The 19,349-nt window shown below is 38.5% G+C and overlaps 1 protein-coding gene across 1 annotated transcript in view; it reads left to right on the forward strand.

Annotated features, from left to right (window-relative positions):
- slc15a4 (solute carrier family 15 member 4) overlaps positions 1–18,878 on the forward strand; it is a 24,610-nt gene extending 5,732 nt beyond the window's left edge. Inside the window, exons 6-9 of the mRNA XM_029510068.1 lie at positions 830–1,010; positions 4,251–4,409; positions 9,094–9,252; positions 16,953–18,878. Of these exons, the coding sequence (XP_029365928.1) occupies positions 830–1,010; positions 4,251–4,409; positions 9,094–9,252; positions 16,953–17,104 (651 nt within the window). The 3' untranslated portion in view covers positions 17,105–18,878. The remainder of the gene's footprint in view (positions 1–829; positions 1,011–4,250; positions 4,410–9,093; positions 9,253–16,952) is intronic.
- Positions 18,879–19,349: the final 471 nt, after the last annotated feature.

Genomic DNA, 19,349 nt, shown 5'->3' on the forward strand with positions numbered 1-19,349 from the left:
TATGTAGCCCATTTGTGAAAATAGAAAAAGACCATGCCTACCACAGGCAGCGGCTTGCTGGGGAGACCCTGTCATTCAAGCCAGGCTTTCCTTGGCAAAGAAAAAGTCTCACTGAACATATTCTATCATTTTGAATATGATAATGCACAAACAAGGGAGGAAAACAGTCTCTAAGGAGCTTTGTATAGATTGCCAACGGTTACTCAGAGAAAATGGAAATTCAATTTTAGAATAAATGATGCTATCAGAAGTGTTAAACCAGAGACACATCAGGAGCTCAGATGCCACTAGGAATTTGAATTGCAAAAACATCTTCAGCAGCTTGCACTCTTTCGTTGCGCTCTCAATGAGATATTGCCTGAACCTGTAGATACTGTTTTCTCAGGGTCTGCACAGTGTAATTATTCCTCTTATTGAGTACACTCTATGGTAATAGATTTAGATCTGTGCTAAAAAAATTGTTTTGATTTGATAGTTTGTCAAAAGCCACTTGGGAAGTATACCTTTACTATAAAACTAGAACTATAATAAGGATAGCAATGATAATCATAATAATTCTGCAATTTGTTGAGTCATGAGACATTTATTTGACTGTGTGTTTCCTCTAATGTGAATGGAATGATTTTTTTTCATTTCTACATGTTTGGTTTTGACCACCTGGGGGTGCCAAAGGAATATAAAGCCTAAAATATACACACTCAAAGGCATACTCATATGCAAACCACCACTTGCTGAACTGGGTTGGATTGCATTGAAATTCTGAGTAGTTTTTGTGCTTTGTTGCCTTATTACACAGTTTTACCTCATCTCTCCCTTCTGGATCCCCCAGATGACGTTCCGCTTCCCGGCTGCCTGGCTTACCATGTTTGATGCAGTGCTCATCCTCATGCTGATTCCCCTTAAGGACAAAGTAGTGGACCCCATCTTGAAACGTCGTGGCCTCCTGCCCTCTTCTCTGAAGAGGATTGCAGTGGGGATGTTCTTTGTGATGTGCTCGGCCGTGGCAGCGGGTGAGTGCGCTAACAGACAAGTCCTCTGCACGCTGTCACGAAAGTAGGCCAGAAAAACACCAAGGAAAAAAACAAAACTGGCTCTTGTTTTCTGTGGTAAATGCCACTTGTAATCAGTACTTCTAAGGCAATGAGCAATGGCACTATAGTGTCACATCTGCATAATTTCTTAGTTTTATTCAAAAGAAAGACGTTACAAATAGCTCACTCCCTCACCATCTGTGGTATAAATATGGAGGAATATTCTTGCATAGCCATTATCAATCAGTCCTGAGCATTATCTACAGCTTTTTGGCAAATCTTTTTTTAACTAATGGCTACCTTGGTGTTTTTTGTGGATGGTCTGTCACAGATGTATTAATTGTTCCTAAACCAAAACATCACTTACTGCATGAGAGAGAGGGAAACAGCCCCACAGCCATGCCTTTTTACCTCATCTTGTAGAGCACAGGGGGAGCTGTGGCATCTCACTTTTTTGGTCCTGAATGACCGCACCTGCATGCAGCTGCAATGTTAAGTCCTATTTACTTCCAGCCCGCGGATTATTTTGGAAATAAAGTCTCAGCCAGGCCTTTCAGCGGGTACTGTGGCATTGATACATCCACACTAAAATGTTTTGAGGGAGACAAGACTGGAGGCAAGAAGAAAGCAAATCAGTAACACTCCTTAGAATCAATGCACATTATATTTTCCACAACCACTGCCCTCTCTGCTTTATCAGATGCACAATACACCTACCACATAGAATATAAACATGTTCTGTCATTATTGACCTTTCAGATATTGGCTGGTCTATTGGCTTCTGACAGATTTCCATTTTATTGTTAAACATGGATCACATTTTTCAGCAACTGTGAAGGATGATAAATTTTTAAATAGAATTTATTATATACTTTGTTTGCACAAACCAAGTTAATGATACATTTTAATCTATTAGACGTCTGGATAGCCACATCAAGTGTTTCAAAAGTAATGTTTCACATAAATTTTGTTTGGGAATAACATCAGCAAAAATGTAAATTTTTCCCAGATATGAATATAGTAAAAGGATTTTTCTAATGTCACTTCCCGGAACCATTAAATAACATCACATTGATGTGTCATGAAAGATTAAAAACCAGCATGACATGGAACAGACTAAAACATATAAAACACAGCATTTGGATGTTGTACTATAATACTATAGAGCTAGTATCCTGTTCATATGTGATAAAAGCTCATCTTATATAATTAAGAAGATGCATGTAAATTATGAAGTGCCCGTCATGGTAAGTTTTTATGATTAAGATTAAGAGAAGTGGGGGTTCATCTAAACTATAGACATAGTGAGGAAGAGTTGGCAGAGTTTGTTGTGGGAGAATTTTCCAGTAGTCTAGCCTGAGTTACTACAGCCTGACTTAGCTGATCAGCAACATCCTTTTCAATCAGCAAGATTTAGGAATGGGTCCATTAACCAAATTTGATGTGCCTGCTATTAGGTTGAAAGCAATATTTTCTTTTCAGAGGACATGAGCAATCCAAGATGGAAAGGTGCTCTAACATGTTCATTTCTGATATTCAAAAACCATTTGGGTATTTACTTTTCCATTTGGCTTCTTGAAAGAAAATGCCATCCTTGCATTAGAATTCAAGAAATTCTGAATATTGAAGAAAGCAATTTAGAGGCCGGGGAGTGGAGAGAAAGGGTTTATGATGGTGGTGTAGTGGTTTGGGCATTGGTCACAGAACAACTGGTGTTCAAGGCAGTTCTGACCTGGATTATAGGAGTGCGATCACACAGCAGGCACCAACCTGTATAGTAACATATTTTGTGAGTCACTGAGATTCACTCTTGATGAAATTGTGTCTGCATCACAAAATATTTGTTGAGCCGTTCACTGTCTATTCTCAGCATTTCCTTGCTTTACTTTTACTCAGTTGGACCCTCCTTGGGACTGCCTTACACTGTTAATATACTTTGAACTATTTCCCTCAGCTGCCTTTCCACATGTCTTCATGTCTAACCGCATCTGTCCCCTTTTTGAAATTGGATAGGTTGTGAATGACTAAGGGTGGCATCATTTGTGCAGAGAATTGCCAGCTATCACAAAACGTTGTCAGCCCACCACTTTGTGTCGACAGCATTCCATGCACTACTGCTTTTCAGAGTGAGAATCACTTTCATAGCCATATGCAAGAAATACTCAGGAAAATTTCAAGATAACACATAACACTGTTGCAGAGATATTTCACAGGATTTCATCGTCCACACTGATATGGATGGCATGGGGACAGTTGGACCTCCCATGCAGTGCAAAAAGGGACAGCTGAAGATTCAAAGTCTAGGCTGATTCTGATCCCTTTTTTTTTTTTTATTTGTGTCCCAGACCACAGCCTCATGCTGGGCCAGACTCTGAAAAGCTGCACTGACACTGCTTTTGAAGACACTTTTTTGTTTTTTTGTTTTTTCTTTGTTTGTTTTTTAGCATGTTTTAATACATTCCCTTAACTTCATGGTTTAATCTGCTTTGGTTTTGGTGTCCAAAACACCAATTTCTTTTTTGTTTGTTTGTTTTTTAATCAAAGGTGGACCAGAGCGGCCAAGGATCACACTAGGTTGGCTGATGTGCGCTGTTTTGTAAAGGAAATAAAAGCAGGGATATGTGTTTATAGTTTTAGTCTTGCTTTGGGCAGCCCAGTGGCCACACTGCCTGAGATGGATGGCTGGTATTATAGGATAGTCGGATTACAAGGCTACAACTCCTCTCAAATACAGTTTAAGTGTAGTGATGATAGGAGGCTGTCTCTGGGTGTTATCTGGAAATAGCTGCTGGTTACATGATAATAGCTATCAAATAAAGCTTTTAGGAGGCAGTAGCGGTTGATGACAACTGCTATGCTCTTATTATTGAGCTGTCTACACTGTTCCATCGCTAACTGCCATAATATGGAGGGATGCAGATGTGATCATAATGAAGTTGTATGATAGGTCGAGAAACAAGTTAAGTACTTAGACTTTTATTTAATCCTCTATCTCTCACTGTGTTCGGCTCTTTGTTGGTGTCGTGGACTTGATAATGAGTGTTTCTTAATCCTAACTGAGATATAGAGGAGATACACCCAATGCCCAATTTGCATTCTTTTTCAGTAACTATATTACAACATTACATCTCGTATAGCCTGCATGTAGTTCTTTACTGATAGTTTTAGATTCCACTGTAGCTAACTGTTTTTATTGTTGTCTGTGGCCATTTCCCTCAGGTATCTTGGAGACCAAACGCTTGGAGATCGTCAAAACAAATGGTACCATTGACCAGATACTTGGCAAAGTAACCTACCATGCAGCAGATTTAACCATATGGTGGCAAGTGCCTCAGTACGTGCTGATAGGAATCAGCGAAATCTTTGCCAGCATTGCAGGTACAGTTGTTTGACATGTCCATTGGAATTTACAACTAACAGAAACTCTCATTTAGTACAGCAGTCAGCTAGGCATGATGATTTAGAGTCAGTAGCGGTAGACAACATTATCTTCTTGTGATGAGCCACATGGTTGGAGGTGAACTGATTCACGTTCATACTGAGTCCCTCTAAGCGGACTTTGGCCCAAGAAAATAGGAAAAAACATATTTTCCCAAGAATGAAAGACTAATGTGTAAATCTTTTTATTTAGCAGGGTTTTTGATTCATTGCCAGACCTGCACCAACTTAATGTGTTTCCAGACAAAGAACTACAAATGTTGGTAGATAATTGATTATTCTGATTTTCTCACACAGTTGCAAGACATTGTTCAGTAGTGCGACATTTAGTAAATAAGGTTTGTATAAAGGAACCTTTTTTACAATTGAAATAGAGGTGTGCCTTTGCCTCAACCAGCGACTGGCCTCACATCTGCTTGTTGTCCAGTTAGTCATTCACAGATTGTATCATGTTTCAAATTGAACACATGGGTGCACAATCAAATATAACATATTGTACTCAAAATGCTGTATGACCAAGTGCACTATTCAAATGTTGTGAACTGTAAAAAATTACAGGAGCAGCAGTTTTTTTGAGAAAGGTAAAGCATGTCAAAGCAACAGCACTGTTAAATCTTGGTGCTAGTTTGGGGCTCCAAATCACATTATTAAGATGTATTAGGATATGATTGTTTTGTACAAGGTTTCTGCAAAGATCTCACTGAGAATGTAAAAATTTTCTGTAAAATTAAATGTAAATACAATAGTTTTTACAACTCTAATTGAAATCACATATTGCCGTATCAGCCAAAATAACCGCAATGTGATTTTCATTGCATATCATGGAGAGCTAATTTGACATAAACTTTGTTTTCAGTCAGATGGTGTGTGCTGGACATCCACCATGTTGAATTTGAATACATTCCAGCAGCATGAATAGTGTATGAGTGATTCCCTGCCTCCTCCCCTACACCCAGTCACACTTGAGAATGACAACAAAAGATAATGCACAAATTGCCTTGACATGATTTGAATTGCAATTCAATTCTTAAATATCCCATCTGCCCACTCTCTCAGTTGTTACACTGTTTATTGGGACATATTACACTTGAAAACATGCAAATTAAAGTATGTTTAATTATCAGTTAGGGCTAGGTGGTAAATCAATTTCATAGTTTAATTTGAAATTATAGTTTCGTTTGTAGACGATTTGGTTCAAATTAAATTTGGTCTTTAACTTCTGCCATGATGCTATCCTTGGGCTCCCGTAGTTCAGAGTGGGCTGAGCTTGTTGTTATGTGATTTTGAAGGAAAAAAAATATTAAAATCATGTTTAGGGTGAAAAATCTGAGATTTTATTTTTGAGACATTGCCCAGCCCTATTATCAGTCGAGCACCAGGCAGGAAATGAGTATTATATACCCTTTTGCAAAAAAAAAAAGAAAAAAAAAAAAAGAACTGAAAACACTAGCATAAACTTGTTCACCGTATTTTGGTACAGGTTTTCAGTCAGTTGCTTAGCTAATTGTGAATACCTGCTCCTGTCTAATGAAAACCCTGCAAATCAAGTGATTTCATCAGATTTAAGCAAAACTCCCTGTGATCTGCTGTATTTCTGTAAAGGGGTCGGGCTCCTTTGTATGCGACATTGCCCACAACCACATGGAACAATCACATATATTGCATCCATTTAAAAAAAAAAAAATGTCTGCAGGTTGACAAATCTCTCACAGGAGAGCACAAAAACTTTGATTAAGCTCCATTGGGGTGCAGGGGTGGCAGCAGGATGTCAAAACCTTCACAATAAGCCTAAACCATCTGCATAACTGGAAACCACTCAGAATGAGGGTAAATGAACTCTTATGAATGTCCTGAGCTCAATAACGAGGACCCCATTCATCATTTTGTCATTTTAAATAGCATCTTGATGGCTGAGATCCATTGCAAATAACGTTTCAGTTTAGAAGAATTTCTTCAAAAATCTTGTAATTCAAAAATTTTTTGTTGGATTCTTTAATATGGCCCCAATACTGTCTTACTGTTCTGGTAAATATTACTCTAAGACATATATGCATCAATATGAAGAAATCCATAGTCCTTCACTGGAAATTTCTCAATTTTGTTTTCCCCAGAGATATATGGATCATCTATTCTTTTCAAGAAAATAATTTAAACGAAAAGCATTGAATCGAAGCAGGGCATGAGTTCAAGATGAAACTCCCATCTGCAAACTTCTTATTGAAAGCATTTTCCTGAAATTCAGAGAAACAGCTGAAGCTGCCCTGTCAGAAGCTTGCTCTCATTTCTTGTGAGCCATGATCTAAAGATGAAATGTCAGATATTGCTCTAACGTTATATAAAATTGTGGCTGAAAAATCTGTTGCCAACAGCAATAATCAACAAATTATTTCCTTTATTAAAAGATTGAAATTTCCTTTGAAAAATTTAGTGACTGGCCCACCAGCCGTGGGCCATTTTTATCCTTCAGTATTCTCAGTAATGGTCTACTGAATTCTGCCCTGTGTTGTGTTTATACAGTACATTCTGAAAGTATTAGCATTTTGTGTCACAGCCACATGTTAAAATCATTTCAACTTGTTTTTTCTTCCCTCAGCCTACTCTCAATATCCCATAGGGATATGTCCCATGACATAGGGAAACAATTTTTATCATAAAGGAATTCAGTATTCAGACTCTTTGCTATGACACTTGTAATCTCATCTACTGAGATACTCCACATTGATTTCTACACTTTGTCATTAGCAGTTACCGAGTGTAGATTGATCATTTTTGTATTTAGCATGAAGCTGCAAAATAAAAATATGACGAAAGTGAAGGGCTCTGAAAACTTTCTGATCCTCTGGATCTGTCTGGAGTCTGTCAATCCCTATTGACTCAGTTTCACCTCTTTTTTTCCTTCCAATCATTATCATGCCTTCAGGCCCCAATTATTTTACTTGATTGGAGTTTGTTAAGGCCTTTGGCCATAATCAATTATTTCTCCTATTGCCCCCTCTATATAGATTTGACATCATGTCTATATTTAGAGTGAAGATGGAACAGTGAATATTTTTCAAATCACAGAGAAAGGATTATCTAGGCCAGTGGTTCTCAAATCGGGGTACATGTACCCCCGGGGGTACTTGAGGGTTAGGGTCAGGGTAAAAAAATTATTGACAGGTGGTACTTCACTGAAAAAAGGTTGAGAAGCACTGATCTAGGCGTTCCAGTCAATACTGTTTTGTTGTTTTTGTTGTTTTTTTTTTTCATTGAATGACCATTTGTCATCTTTTAGTTTAAATCCATGGATACTTAAATATGTTTAGTAAGGTTATTATAAAGCTCTTAAAAAAAGTGGAAAAAACAGTGGAATTTGCACAAAAATGTCTGGTTTCCTATGAAATTCAAATGCAGACATAACAAAGCCATAGGGATCCTTAAAGTAAACTTAGTCCTTTCTCTGCCTACATATCATCCCACTGAGCTTCCTTCAAGGAAAATTGGCTGACAGAATTGTGACATATGTCTGATAAAGAGAATTATTTTCCTGTACTCTTCCTCTGTTTGAATAAATCTTTAAAACCTCAGGTGCCTTCAAATTTCCTTACCTTCTTGTAGGACGATGGGTATTTCTTTGCACATGCACCACCCAAGTCTGGCTGTTTTTAGGCAATCAAAATATACAGCTACAGTGTTATTAATTACCTATTGCACTTTGGGAAATGTTAAAGGCTAATGTTATTTTCTAAGAAAGAGAAATCACCCCCTGACGATGCCTGTGGTAGATAAGAAATTGTATATACATTTAAGGGTGATGGATTTTTTTTTTTTTTTTAATTGTATTTTATTATTTCACAAAGAGCTTAATTGAACATAATGCTCTGGTGTCAGTCTGCACTGTTCTCTAGTTACACACAGTGTAACCATTGCAATCTACTGCGATATGCATAGCTATTGACCAGCATGTGTTGCTATTGAAAGGTTATGAATGTATCGTTGTGAGCTTCTGGAAAGGTTATTCATATTTTCCACTGAATAACTGCCGTATTTTTGTTGTGCTTTTATCTTACTTCTTTTCTTATGAACATTTTGTTGGGTTTTTGCACAACTAGCACAGGTATCTGTAAGGAAACTATTTGTCACCTTAATTTGTTCAGTGTCCCTCTTCAAGGAAGGTCTTACAAGGCAAACATATTTAACTGTGGTTCCCTAATCTCTCCTGACAGATGTAGCTATAGGGCCTCATTTCAAAAATCGCATGTTTGAGGTTCCATGAAATTTTCAATGCCAGCTCACAGGCAGACAGATCTATTGGCAAAAAAACCCAGGTTTGATGTTAATTTTCACTGCACAGTTCTTTCTCTGAAGACACAGTAAAAACCAAGTGATGAAGAGTTTGGTACTTTTAAAAAATACAGATTGTGTGTATATAACTTTACACTTAATTTGTAGAGAGAGAGATGTGCATCACGGTGTAAAATTGTAACAAAATTCATCATGTTACATACATCCAGATACAATTTGACTGTGGTTGTAACATGTGGAATATTTTTTTTTTTTTTCATTATTTGCTTCAAGTCACACCATGCATTCTTCTTCAATGTTCCAAAGCCATTCAACACTTTACTCTTTTACCTTATTGCAGGTCTGGAGTTTGCCTATTCTGCAGCCCCCAAGTCCATGCAGAGTGCCATTATGGGGCTTTTCTTCTTTTTCTCCGGGATTGGCTCATTTGTTGGTTACGGACTTCTGGCTATTGTCTCCCTCAAGGAGATTGGTTGGATGTCATCCCACAGAGATTTTGGTAAGAGATTCAATAACAAACAGCATGTGTTGTACTTTGTGCAGACCACCACTGACAGGTGAAAAAGTTCACTTACTTAGAATTAGAGAATTATCTCCTGATCTACACTTCCACTGCTTGAAAAATGTACTTTACTTTGCCTAAACTTGTTTTTTGGCGTAGCAGGGAGCAATAACAAAATCACTTAATACTTACATTTACTAGAGAATATTGTGGAGGATTTAATCACAAAAGGGCTACTGTAGATATTTCCTTCAGGACTCTAAAGAGACAACAGAAAACAGACTGGATATTAGACTTGCAGTATATGCCAATTTGATAATCCATTTGTATTAATCCAAATAAGGAGATGTGAATATGTTTGAATGGATTTGAAGTAGTTGAGCTGTGTAGTTGCATGCCAGGCCTTTGCATTTAGACTCATTGGAGTCATTCTTGAGCTGAATTCATCCACGTTTAAATGTAAAGAGTGCAGCTGCTTTCTGCAGACTGTCCTCAGGACACAGAAGATTGATAATTTCTCCTACAGTTTTCTTAGGGCTGTCCATACTATAGCCCACCTGAATTGAGCATTACAGTTGTCATGTCTGCTGTTAGATACCCAGTGCACACATAGGGCACTATTGACTTTGCACATTGACTGTATGTATGCTCTGGTAATAGAATTGTTGGTATCGATTAAGAAAATATAAATTTATTTTCTGGGGACACACCAGAAGAATGTTCATAGCTTGTGCTGATTTAAAATCCACTTAAATAGTTTGTAAATTAGACATGGGGAGTGGGGAAGGGGGCCATGCCATGTGCAACTCCCTTGGTTTCAGAGTGTTTCCCATAATAAATAGACATGTCAGACTACCGACAAAAGGTTTGTGTAAATCTGTCCAAGTGGTAGAATGAATAGTGTGGTGGTGGCAGCAGATGGATGGGCTCCCCAGCAAGAGGAGGCTCCCAACCCAGATGCACTTTTCCCTGAGCATGCGGTAAATAAGCCAACACTGTAAATTGTTTACCCACAAACACCTAATCGCTCATTAATACAGTGTGCCGACAGGTAGGGAAGTGCTTTTGATGATGTTAGCACGGGAAGATGTTTGGCACGTTTCATAAATTCATCCTTTGCTCAGCCTTCCTGTACTCGAGGGACAGTTAAGCTACAGCCAGCTTGCCTGTAAGACTTCTGTTTGCTATCCAAAAGAGGTCATTTTAAAGGTAAGCTGCAGAAATGGAACAAAACTTCCTTGTGGCCACTGATAAAAAGACGCATGGCATAATGCTGAAGCATTAAGCAACTCAGGAATCACACAGTTTGTTTTTGTGGCTGTTTTTCACAGTTTGTTGGATGTTAGAGTCTTCCACATCTCGTGGCTCCCTAGGTGGAATTGATTCAACTTATTTCCATGGCTGCGGGCAAAATGGTGTGCAGTAAACAGCATCTTGGGTGAGCTGTGTTGAGTTGTACTGAGCTGTGCATGCCTGAAGACAGATGAGCGGCATTAATCACAGGCTGGGGGTCTGATTACATAGCCCTACTCCTCTTAAGTAAAGCTCCCCCCGCAGCATTACATGGAGATGGCACTGTTAGTTTGGCGTCATACTAATGGATGCTCAGCTCTCCAGTGTTGTGCTGTAGTTACAACTTCCCCTACTCTACATAAAGTACTGTCGGTCAACACAGGTGAAGATTCATGTGAAGAATTTTTCAAGTTGCCCATTGTCATGATTTTAGCAGCTGACGTACAGTGCTTAGGTTCTTGAAGTCAGCAGGAACACCTACACCCCATATAACATACACATAATTTTTGAGCAGTTGGTAAGTGATAGATCAATTTTGGTAAAAGGACGTGGGTCTGATTGTGTCAGCAACATAATTATAAACATCCATTTTTGCAGTCTGTAAGTTAATACTGTACCAAAAACATTACCAAAATAGAGGTCACCTCCTTAGAGTCTTCTTCATGCCGCTTTATGCTCATGTGAGTGTCCAAATGTGAATGATTTTACCACATGTGGGGGTGAATGAGTATTTACAAGGCTGAAAACAGACCCTGCCAAGGTGAAAATGGTTATACAATATTTCAGCCACATCTGTTTTTTAAACTTAAAGCCTCATCTTGTGTGTTGAAATTATTGCTCTATCCAATCCCACAGTACATCTCCCATCTGGTTACATCTGGTGGAGTACTCATTCTTCATGTCCTTTTATTTGGTGTTTTTATAGGGCTGGCCCCACATCACCTCATCCTTTCCTTTCAAAGATAGTATGGAGCTGTTTTAAACTCATAAGCCAGGTCAAAGATCAATCATGACTCTCTTTGCTAACATTATCCCATTATCCATAGGAGGAGGTTTTTGTTTCCAGAAAAATGTCCCTTGTTGCATTCCGTTTGTTCCACCTTTGTCTGGCTATCATTCACTCTGTGTGAATAGTTTTGTTAGCTGCTGTGGTCACATGACAGGAAATGGCCTTTTCTTGGAGCGATGTTTAAGTCCGGACTGATCTCATATCTGATGTCTGAGACGTGATCAGACATTCAAAGCGCGCTGACATTCGCACATCCTGCTCATGAAGTGTTGGATCACACTCAGTGAAATGTCAGTGTTTTAATGGAAACCTTTAATGTCAAATCTGGCAACTTTAACATGGACTCTAATTCTGTCTGAAAGAGATCTGTTTTGAAAAAATAATTTTTGGTGGACGTGGCCGTCTGAGCACACTGAAGGCAATTCTGACGATTAACGAACTCTAATCTGAATCAGAAAGGCTCTCTGATGCAGAGAAGAGCTCACAAAAATAACTATATTTATAGCCCAAACAACACATGCATTGATTGCCTCTGATTTCACTCTGAGGCAGAGGATGACACTTAAAGCACTGAAGCATTGAAACGTTATGCCATTGCACTGAAGGTCTGGATCAATTGATCAATTTTCAAACGTTAAATTGATATTGACCAATTTCATCTGGACTTATGCGATCTACACAATCCCAGAGACAGGTCAGCTGCTCCACCCGTTTATCTCACTCAGTTGATAGACTGCTCACCCCTTCCATTGGGGCACAGTGTAGTCACAATCCAACTCTTGTCATTTACACACTAAAAGCTGTAAAACAGAACCCCTGGGCACATGTAGAAATCTCTGAGAAGACTTGTGTTCCTCTTTGACTTGTTCACACTACTGCCTCCCTGGATACAAGTTTGCCTTTAAACTAACTGTCAAATATTTATGGCCTTCATTAATGTTTTTTACAGCAAGTCCTTGTTTAGTCTTGCTCCTGTAATTAGCCTTCCATAATTTTCGAACGTGCTCAGCAGCCAAGTGGGCCCTGGGGGGCCAGAGGCTGAAAGGAGGGAGGTAAGTCTAACTCACTGTATAATGAAAATGGAGCATGAAACCTTACAAAACTAAAACCTTGCACTATTTTCAGGAATTTTCTGAAAATTGCACAATGCCTTTTGATGCCGGGTCCCCATCTTATATCCTATTGCGTGCAGGTGAAGAGAGAAGTTTTGAAATCTAGAACAAAGGTTGAGATGCAGTCATCTGTCAGAATAATCTTACTAGACGTGGAATAGTTTTTTTTCCATCAAAGGGGTAAAAATGTAGGCGAAGTAGGGGAAGTTGTTTGACATTCAGCACCTGATCAAGAGCAAACTCACAGTGTTGAATATGTTGCTGTAAATCCTGCATTTATTTTCATATTGTCTATGTTCAACTTTCATATTACACTGAAAGCTCGGGATGTTGCTGTTGTTGGCCAATGCATATGTCTTCCCTCTCCATAATCTGTATGCAGTGGTCCTTGCTTTTTCTACGCCACTGTGCTCTGTTGATTAAGACAGCAGCAGCAGACCTTTGCTTTACTGTCTGTTCAAGTGAGCTGTTGATGGAGAATACAGGGATCCTTGCCACAAATGCGCTTCCGTTGCCTTCCTGCTCTCTCCTGTCAAGTGCATTGCTATGCACCTCATGAATTATTCAAACACTGTTTCGTTTGTTTTTTTTTTTCCTCTTTTGCACACTTTAAACCTTTGACTAGATTAAGAAGACAACAAAATGAATTAAAGTTGCGACAGGGGTCAAGCTTTTGGTCCAGTTTTCCCATTTGCCACTCATTTATGCGCTGGCAGAACTTCACAGTCGTCAGGCAGCTCTCTGTTCCCAGATCAAAAGTGTCAAACTATAGAGATGGCTCAGCACATGGAGAATTGACGAGGAATCTTCTCTGTGTGATGCATCCTATCATCACAGTCTTTCTGTATCCCCCCTGGTTTTTAATTATCCACAGGAGGATACAGACAACAGAGAGACTGGGAGAAAATTATCTCCATGCCGGATACACAGGGTGGCATTATGGAGTGTGATCTGCTCTATTGATCACAGCTGATCATGCAAAGCACCGGTACCACTTGTTTCAAATTAATCCTGCTCTTTGATTAGTAGCAAAGGACGCTCTGTTAAATCATGTACAACAGCATGAAGGCTTTTGTGTTACTGAGGATACACCAACATGTACAGCTCCAAGGAAGCAAGATGGCCTTTTGTCTGGCGCATTTTCCTCACAGTTGTTGACATTTTACAGTGTAGTTAGATAACATTTATGTTATGTTTCGGCATATGAGCAGATTAAAGTCCAAAAAAAAAAAAAAAAAAAAAAAAAAGCCATACTTCAGGTCCAATGTTTTGCCTCTTTGCTTTTCAAAACTCAGCATTCCCATGAGTAATGTTAAACCCTGGGTTTGTAATTTTTGATCTGTCGATCAGACTTAAATAGCTCTAAAATTATGTGATGGACTTCCATGAAATTTGGTTCAGATAATCCCAATTCCCAGAGGTTGGATCTAATTGACTTTTCTCAACTAGTCAATAAACATTTAATTTATTTGTCTCTAATATTGGAGTAATTAATGTATTGTGACTGTTGATGTAAATTAGCAATTTTAAGTAAACACACAGAGCCACATGATGCATTTAAAACAGAATAAAAAAATAAGGGGATGCAGCTGTAAGCCATCTGCACTGATCTCTACATTTATATGGCTGACATCAGTTATCTGAGATTTGTTAAATTTGCTGCAGCCTTCAGAAGGCGACAGGACACGTTTAGATAAATTTGGAGCCTCCAAATTGAGAAGTGCTTCGTCTGAGTACAGTGCCATCACACGTGCTCCATCCAATTTGTGTACCTCGATTAAATCACATGCAAATAACACCAGGCTGTTCCAAAGTAACCGCCACACCTCTTCACACATCAGACGAGTCAATTATAACACAGCATTTGGCTGTTTATGCTGGAGACACCAGATTAATAAAGCTCATTATTCCTGCACATCATAACCTCCCTACCAATTTGAAAAATAGATAGCGGGTCATGTTTATTCTTTAATGCCATTACAGAGCAATTGCTGCTGTTCTGTGTCACATGTAAGATATTTTTTGTTTTGGCTGGACTAATTAACCTCAGTAAATCCACGCCATCTGCCTCTGGGGGCAGATTTGTGGTCTTCACAGTACGCTGTTCTGCATGATGCAAGCAACAAGATGATTCCCCCTTTCTGTTTTTTTGTTTGTTTTTTTTTTTAGGACGATTGTTCACATCATGTGTCACTGTGATTGACATAGTTGATACACTTGCCCTAACCCTTGCACTACCACTGATGTGACTGGCTAAGAGTGAATTTATTTATCACCACCCCCTCTTCTGATCCACACTCGCCTTTATCCAGTTCCTTTGGAGTTTGTGCTTCGCTCTGAGCTGGACTGTATGCTCAAGACCTGCTTCTCTGCCACCTGCCACTGCTTTGACAGTTAAAATACGACCTTTAATCCTCCATGTAAGAACGTCAGCTGTGACAAGTAGTATTTTTCATTGTGATAATACACTTTCTGGCTTCTCCCCACAAAGCCTCATTTACAGCACATTTGACTATACATTGGTTTAGTAAAGGCTAATGACCTTGGTATACTTTTTGATACTGTGGATTTGAGCCATTCTTTTTTTTTTTTTCTGTCACAGAAAAGACTTGAAAAGGTTTATCAACTGCACAGTTAGCAAAGTATCTCATTTGTGTTCATTCCTACATCACATAAACATGCACCAAAATGATAAAAAAAATGAAGTAGAAGAAGAAGTAAGGCTTTAAACACACCAAACCTTCTTAAATACTCAGTTTTAATCTTAACGGACAATATTGACCCAGGGGAATGTTAACTTTAAATTGACAGCTGTAATTAGACCACACTCCTGGACACTCACACTTTACATACTGTCCTGCCATGTGAAAAGGCAGAACTTGAAAATGAGAATTGCCTCCATGTCTAATTAAAATCAGACCTGCTTCTCTTTTTCTGGCTCTTTATTTGGTGTGACAGCTTCACATGGAGAAGCTAATGGGAGCTCTCTCAGAAGACAGCGGCTTGCTTCGGGGCTTCACATTTACTCATTTGATGATGATGTAGAATGTAAGCTTATAGGTTAGGTATCTGTTCACTGGTGGAACGGTGCCTTACATGGAGACTGTTGCATAAACCAAAGGCATGTTTCTAAATGTGCTATAGCAGAAGAAAAGGCACTTCAGCAAACCCCAAAATATGTCCTTGTTCAGAAAAACAGTAAACCGCCTCATCTCACGTTGTTGGCTACAAAGTCAATTGGTCTGCATGACATGGCCAAGAGGACAAAAGCTGCTTTAATGCCAGTTCAATTCTCTCCATACTTGAACAGTGGAGACAATTGTATTGTCATCAGCTTTGCCCTTCATGTAAAACCCGAGCAAGGGGAAAACAGGATTTGTTTGTAGAGCTTCCCTCTTGAGGAGGATGACCACTTCAGTCAACTGTGCAACAAATGTTAAGACAATTAGAGTCTCTGCGGCCTGTTGGAAAAAATGGGTCGTGAATGTCAATAAATAGTGTTACTGCGTGGTTTTAAATTTTGTTGAAACTTAAAATACAGTTTGTTCTTAGTGTTGTCGGCCTACCATGGGCCCCCTCCACCACTGTCTTCTTTAAACAAGACATATTTCAGCCCCACAGTTGAAGCATCGGCTTATTTTCTTCTTCCTTTTTCATTGTATCCCATTCCCATGAGGAAACAAGCAATCCTTTAATACCAATGAAAGGCTCCCTGGGTCAAATCACTGCTGAGGGACAATATTGCTCTCTTACTACTTATACTTCAGTCCCACATCATCAATACCGCCTTTTTGCGTCAACAGCAAAGAGCGAGGTCAACTGTCGCACTTTCTGTTCCCAATTTTTTTTTTAGATGCAAAGTAAGAAACTCCCACCCTCCCAACCACATCACAGAATCGTATTACCCTGCCATGTGAAATTCAAGCACTACCTTTCATGTCTGTTAAGAAAAAAGAAATAAAACAACACCAAAAAAAAAAAAGCAACTGAGCAACCTGTCACACTCACGAGCTGGTGGCCATTTACCTTGGTAGGGTTTTTTTTTTTTTTATGTATTCTTTTAACATGAATTGCGTGATAAAAGAAACCTCCTGCCGTCCCCCTCTGAATATGCCACAACTGACTGTTTTGTTCTTTATATTTTCCATATTTGTCATTATGCTGTGCAGCTCAAAGATTTTAAACCTCCCTTGAATGTGAATCTCACTGTTTGGAGTCTCGGCTCAAGCATTTTATACTCATACAACATACATTTAATAGCGTTCTTGTGTTCTCTCCACTAGGTAACATCAATGACTGCTCTCTGCACTACTACTTCTTCCTCCTGGCAGGGATCCAGGGCCTAACCTTGCTGGTTTTCCTAATAGTCTCTTTCAAGTATGACAAACAGAAGGGACGAGCGGGAAGCCAAAGGCAGAGACAGATCTCCACATGACCACAACACATGTCCCGGTATCATTCTCACCATACCTGCCTTTTCCTGTCATATCACTCAGTACCCAAAGACCCCGTACGATGGATACTTATTAATCGCATCCTCCGGAAGTTTAGGTTACCTCACATGTGGTTCTGTCACAACTATGTATTTCTATTTATGTTGGTTTTAGCTTTTATGTGAGATTCTTTAATCCTTTTTTAAAACAACAGCGGCTTTACAGCTCTGGGTAAACACAGAAGAACCACTGCAATTGTAGAAATTAATGCAGGAGCTATGTTTGAATTGTTCCATTGTACTGCCTTAGCCACGTGTGCTTACTCGCATTGCCTCAGATTATTTGCACTTGACTTGAGGAGCGGTACCCTAAGAAAACAATGTCTTGGTACTTTCTAATCTTTTGTTTTCTAACAAAAACATATGGTGGAACTAACTCTTTTACTTACTACTATCCTTGGTAATGATACATCGTTGTTTAGTCAGAACAGGAACTTCAGTGATTTCAGAACATATTTTTACATTTTTAACTGTGCAGATTGGACATGACTTGTGCATTAACCCTACCTGAACATCAGCATTATTTCACAAATGCTATTGCAACAGTTGGCTTTTAAAAACTTTCAAATGCATATATAGCAACACAGTAGTGATCACATTAAATTAAGTTTTAATGCGGGAGGTAATTTTATGTTTCAGTATTTATGTCAATTCCTGGAAGTGACTGCTATTAATGTCGAAATGGAATAGGACGTCTTCTTTTTTCTTGATTTTTTTTTTTTTTTTTTTTTTTATCTTGCTAATTTAATGTTCAAATTTGATACCCACAGAGAAGAAATCTCCCAGATTTGTTTCCCCTTTCAGTGATTACATACTATAAATCCATATTATCCATTCTATAGATCTGTGATAAATCATCAGACAGCCCATATGTGAATAATGTGTTTATGATTTAGATCTTTATATATATATTTTTTGGGTAAAGCTGCAAAACTGCATACCAGTGCATACTAATGACAGAGAACTTATTTGAAATTAACCTCAAACTCAACATGAGACCTTTAGTGTATCATAGCTGGAGTTCTTCAGAATTTAAGGCATAAAGAATAAATAATAACTCAATACACAGTCCTCACTGACTTCGGCTCTATAATTAGAGCCACATAGTGAAAAAAAATCTAAACTTTTACAGTATTTGCTGTGAGGAACTTTTTACAGTGTTATCATGGCTTTGCAGCTTTACCAGAAAATCTGGAATAAAAGGTTTCTGTTTTGTTTTCCTATTTATCAGAATGTGATGCATTTGTTTGAGCTCTATAGTGTTAAGAATCATGTTAGTGTGTGTTTCTTCAGTTCTCAAAATAAGTAGAGCACAAGGTACTGAATTTATTCTCAGGGCTTGAAGAATAGTGTCAAGTAAAATAACTCTCCATGACTGCCGTTGGGAAGTTGAAGGAGTGCTTAGCCTGTGGTGTAAATAAAGTTACATTGGTAACAGTACTTTAAAAGAATAAGACGCTATCCCTCTGACAGCATGTGATGCCTTTTTAGAGTGATTTTAATTTAATGTTACATTCGTTGGATGAATCCATTTCCTTGTTTTAATGCATATTTTATATAAACTTGCTTTGTCATCTCATTCACCGGAAAAAGGTTTATAAAGTTTATGTCGGAAGTGTATTCTGTGTTCATATTGCTACAGAACTGGAGATATTGTTTTGTCGTTTTAACTTGAGAATTGGGTTCAACCTTTGTCGAAATAAAACTTTTGATCAGTTTTGCGCATTTTTCTCCTCTTTTGACTTTGTTACAGGATTTTCCAGAAATATATGATTAACAGAAAATGTTCTGGTTCTCTTTTGTTGTATGAAAGGTTGTACATTTATTTAGTGACATATTTGGAACTTCATAAAACATAAAGAACCTACTGTGACTGGGGCAGAATTTAGAGCCTGCTATGGGCTTTCCATGATTAGGGCTATGGTTTGTTGCTCTTCAGGTAAAGTCAAAGTGGACTGGCTAAATTATTTATATTATAGAAAAAACACACCATGTAGCAGGCTGTTGCAAACACAGGTGTAAAGCATCATTTTGCATTTCCACTAGGGTAGGCAGCATATTTCTACTGAGTTTCATCAGACAGAGATTCAAATCAACAGTCATCACAGATCAATTTTTTTATGTTAATGCCTCCCAGCCACGAGGCACGCAGAGAGCCATTTCCTGTTTAATTTGGCCAGAGAAATCA

Source organism: Echeneis naucrates, chromosome 9 (assembly GCF_900963305.1).
Source record: "Echeneis naucrates chromosome 9, fEcheNa1.1, whole genome shotgun sequence".
Classification (NCBI taxonomy): domain Eukaryota; kingdom Metazoa; phylum Chordata; class Actinopteri; order Carangiformes; family Echeneidae; genus Echeneis; species Echeneis naucrates.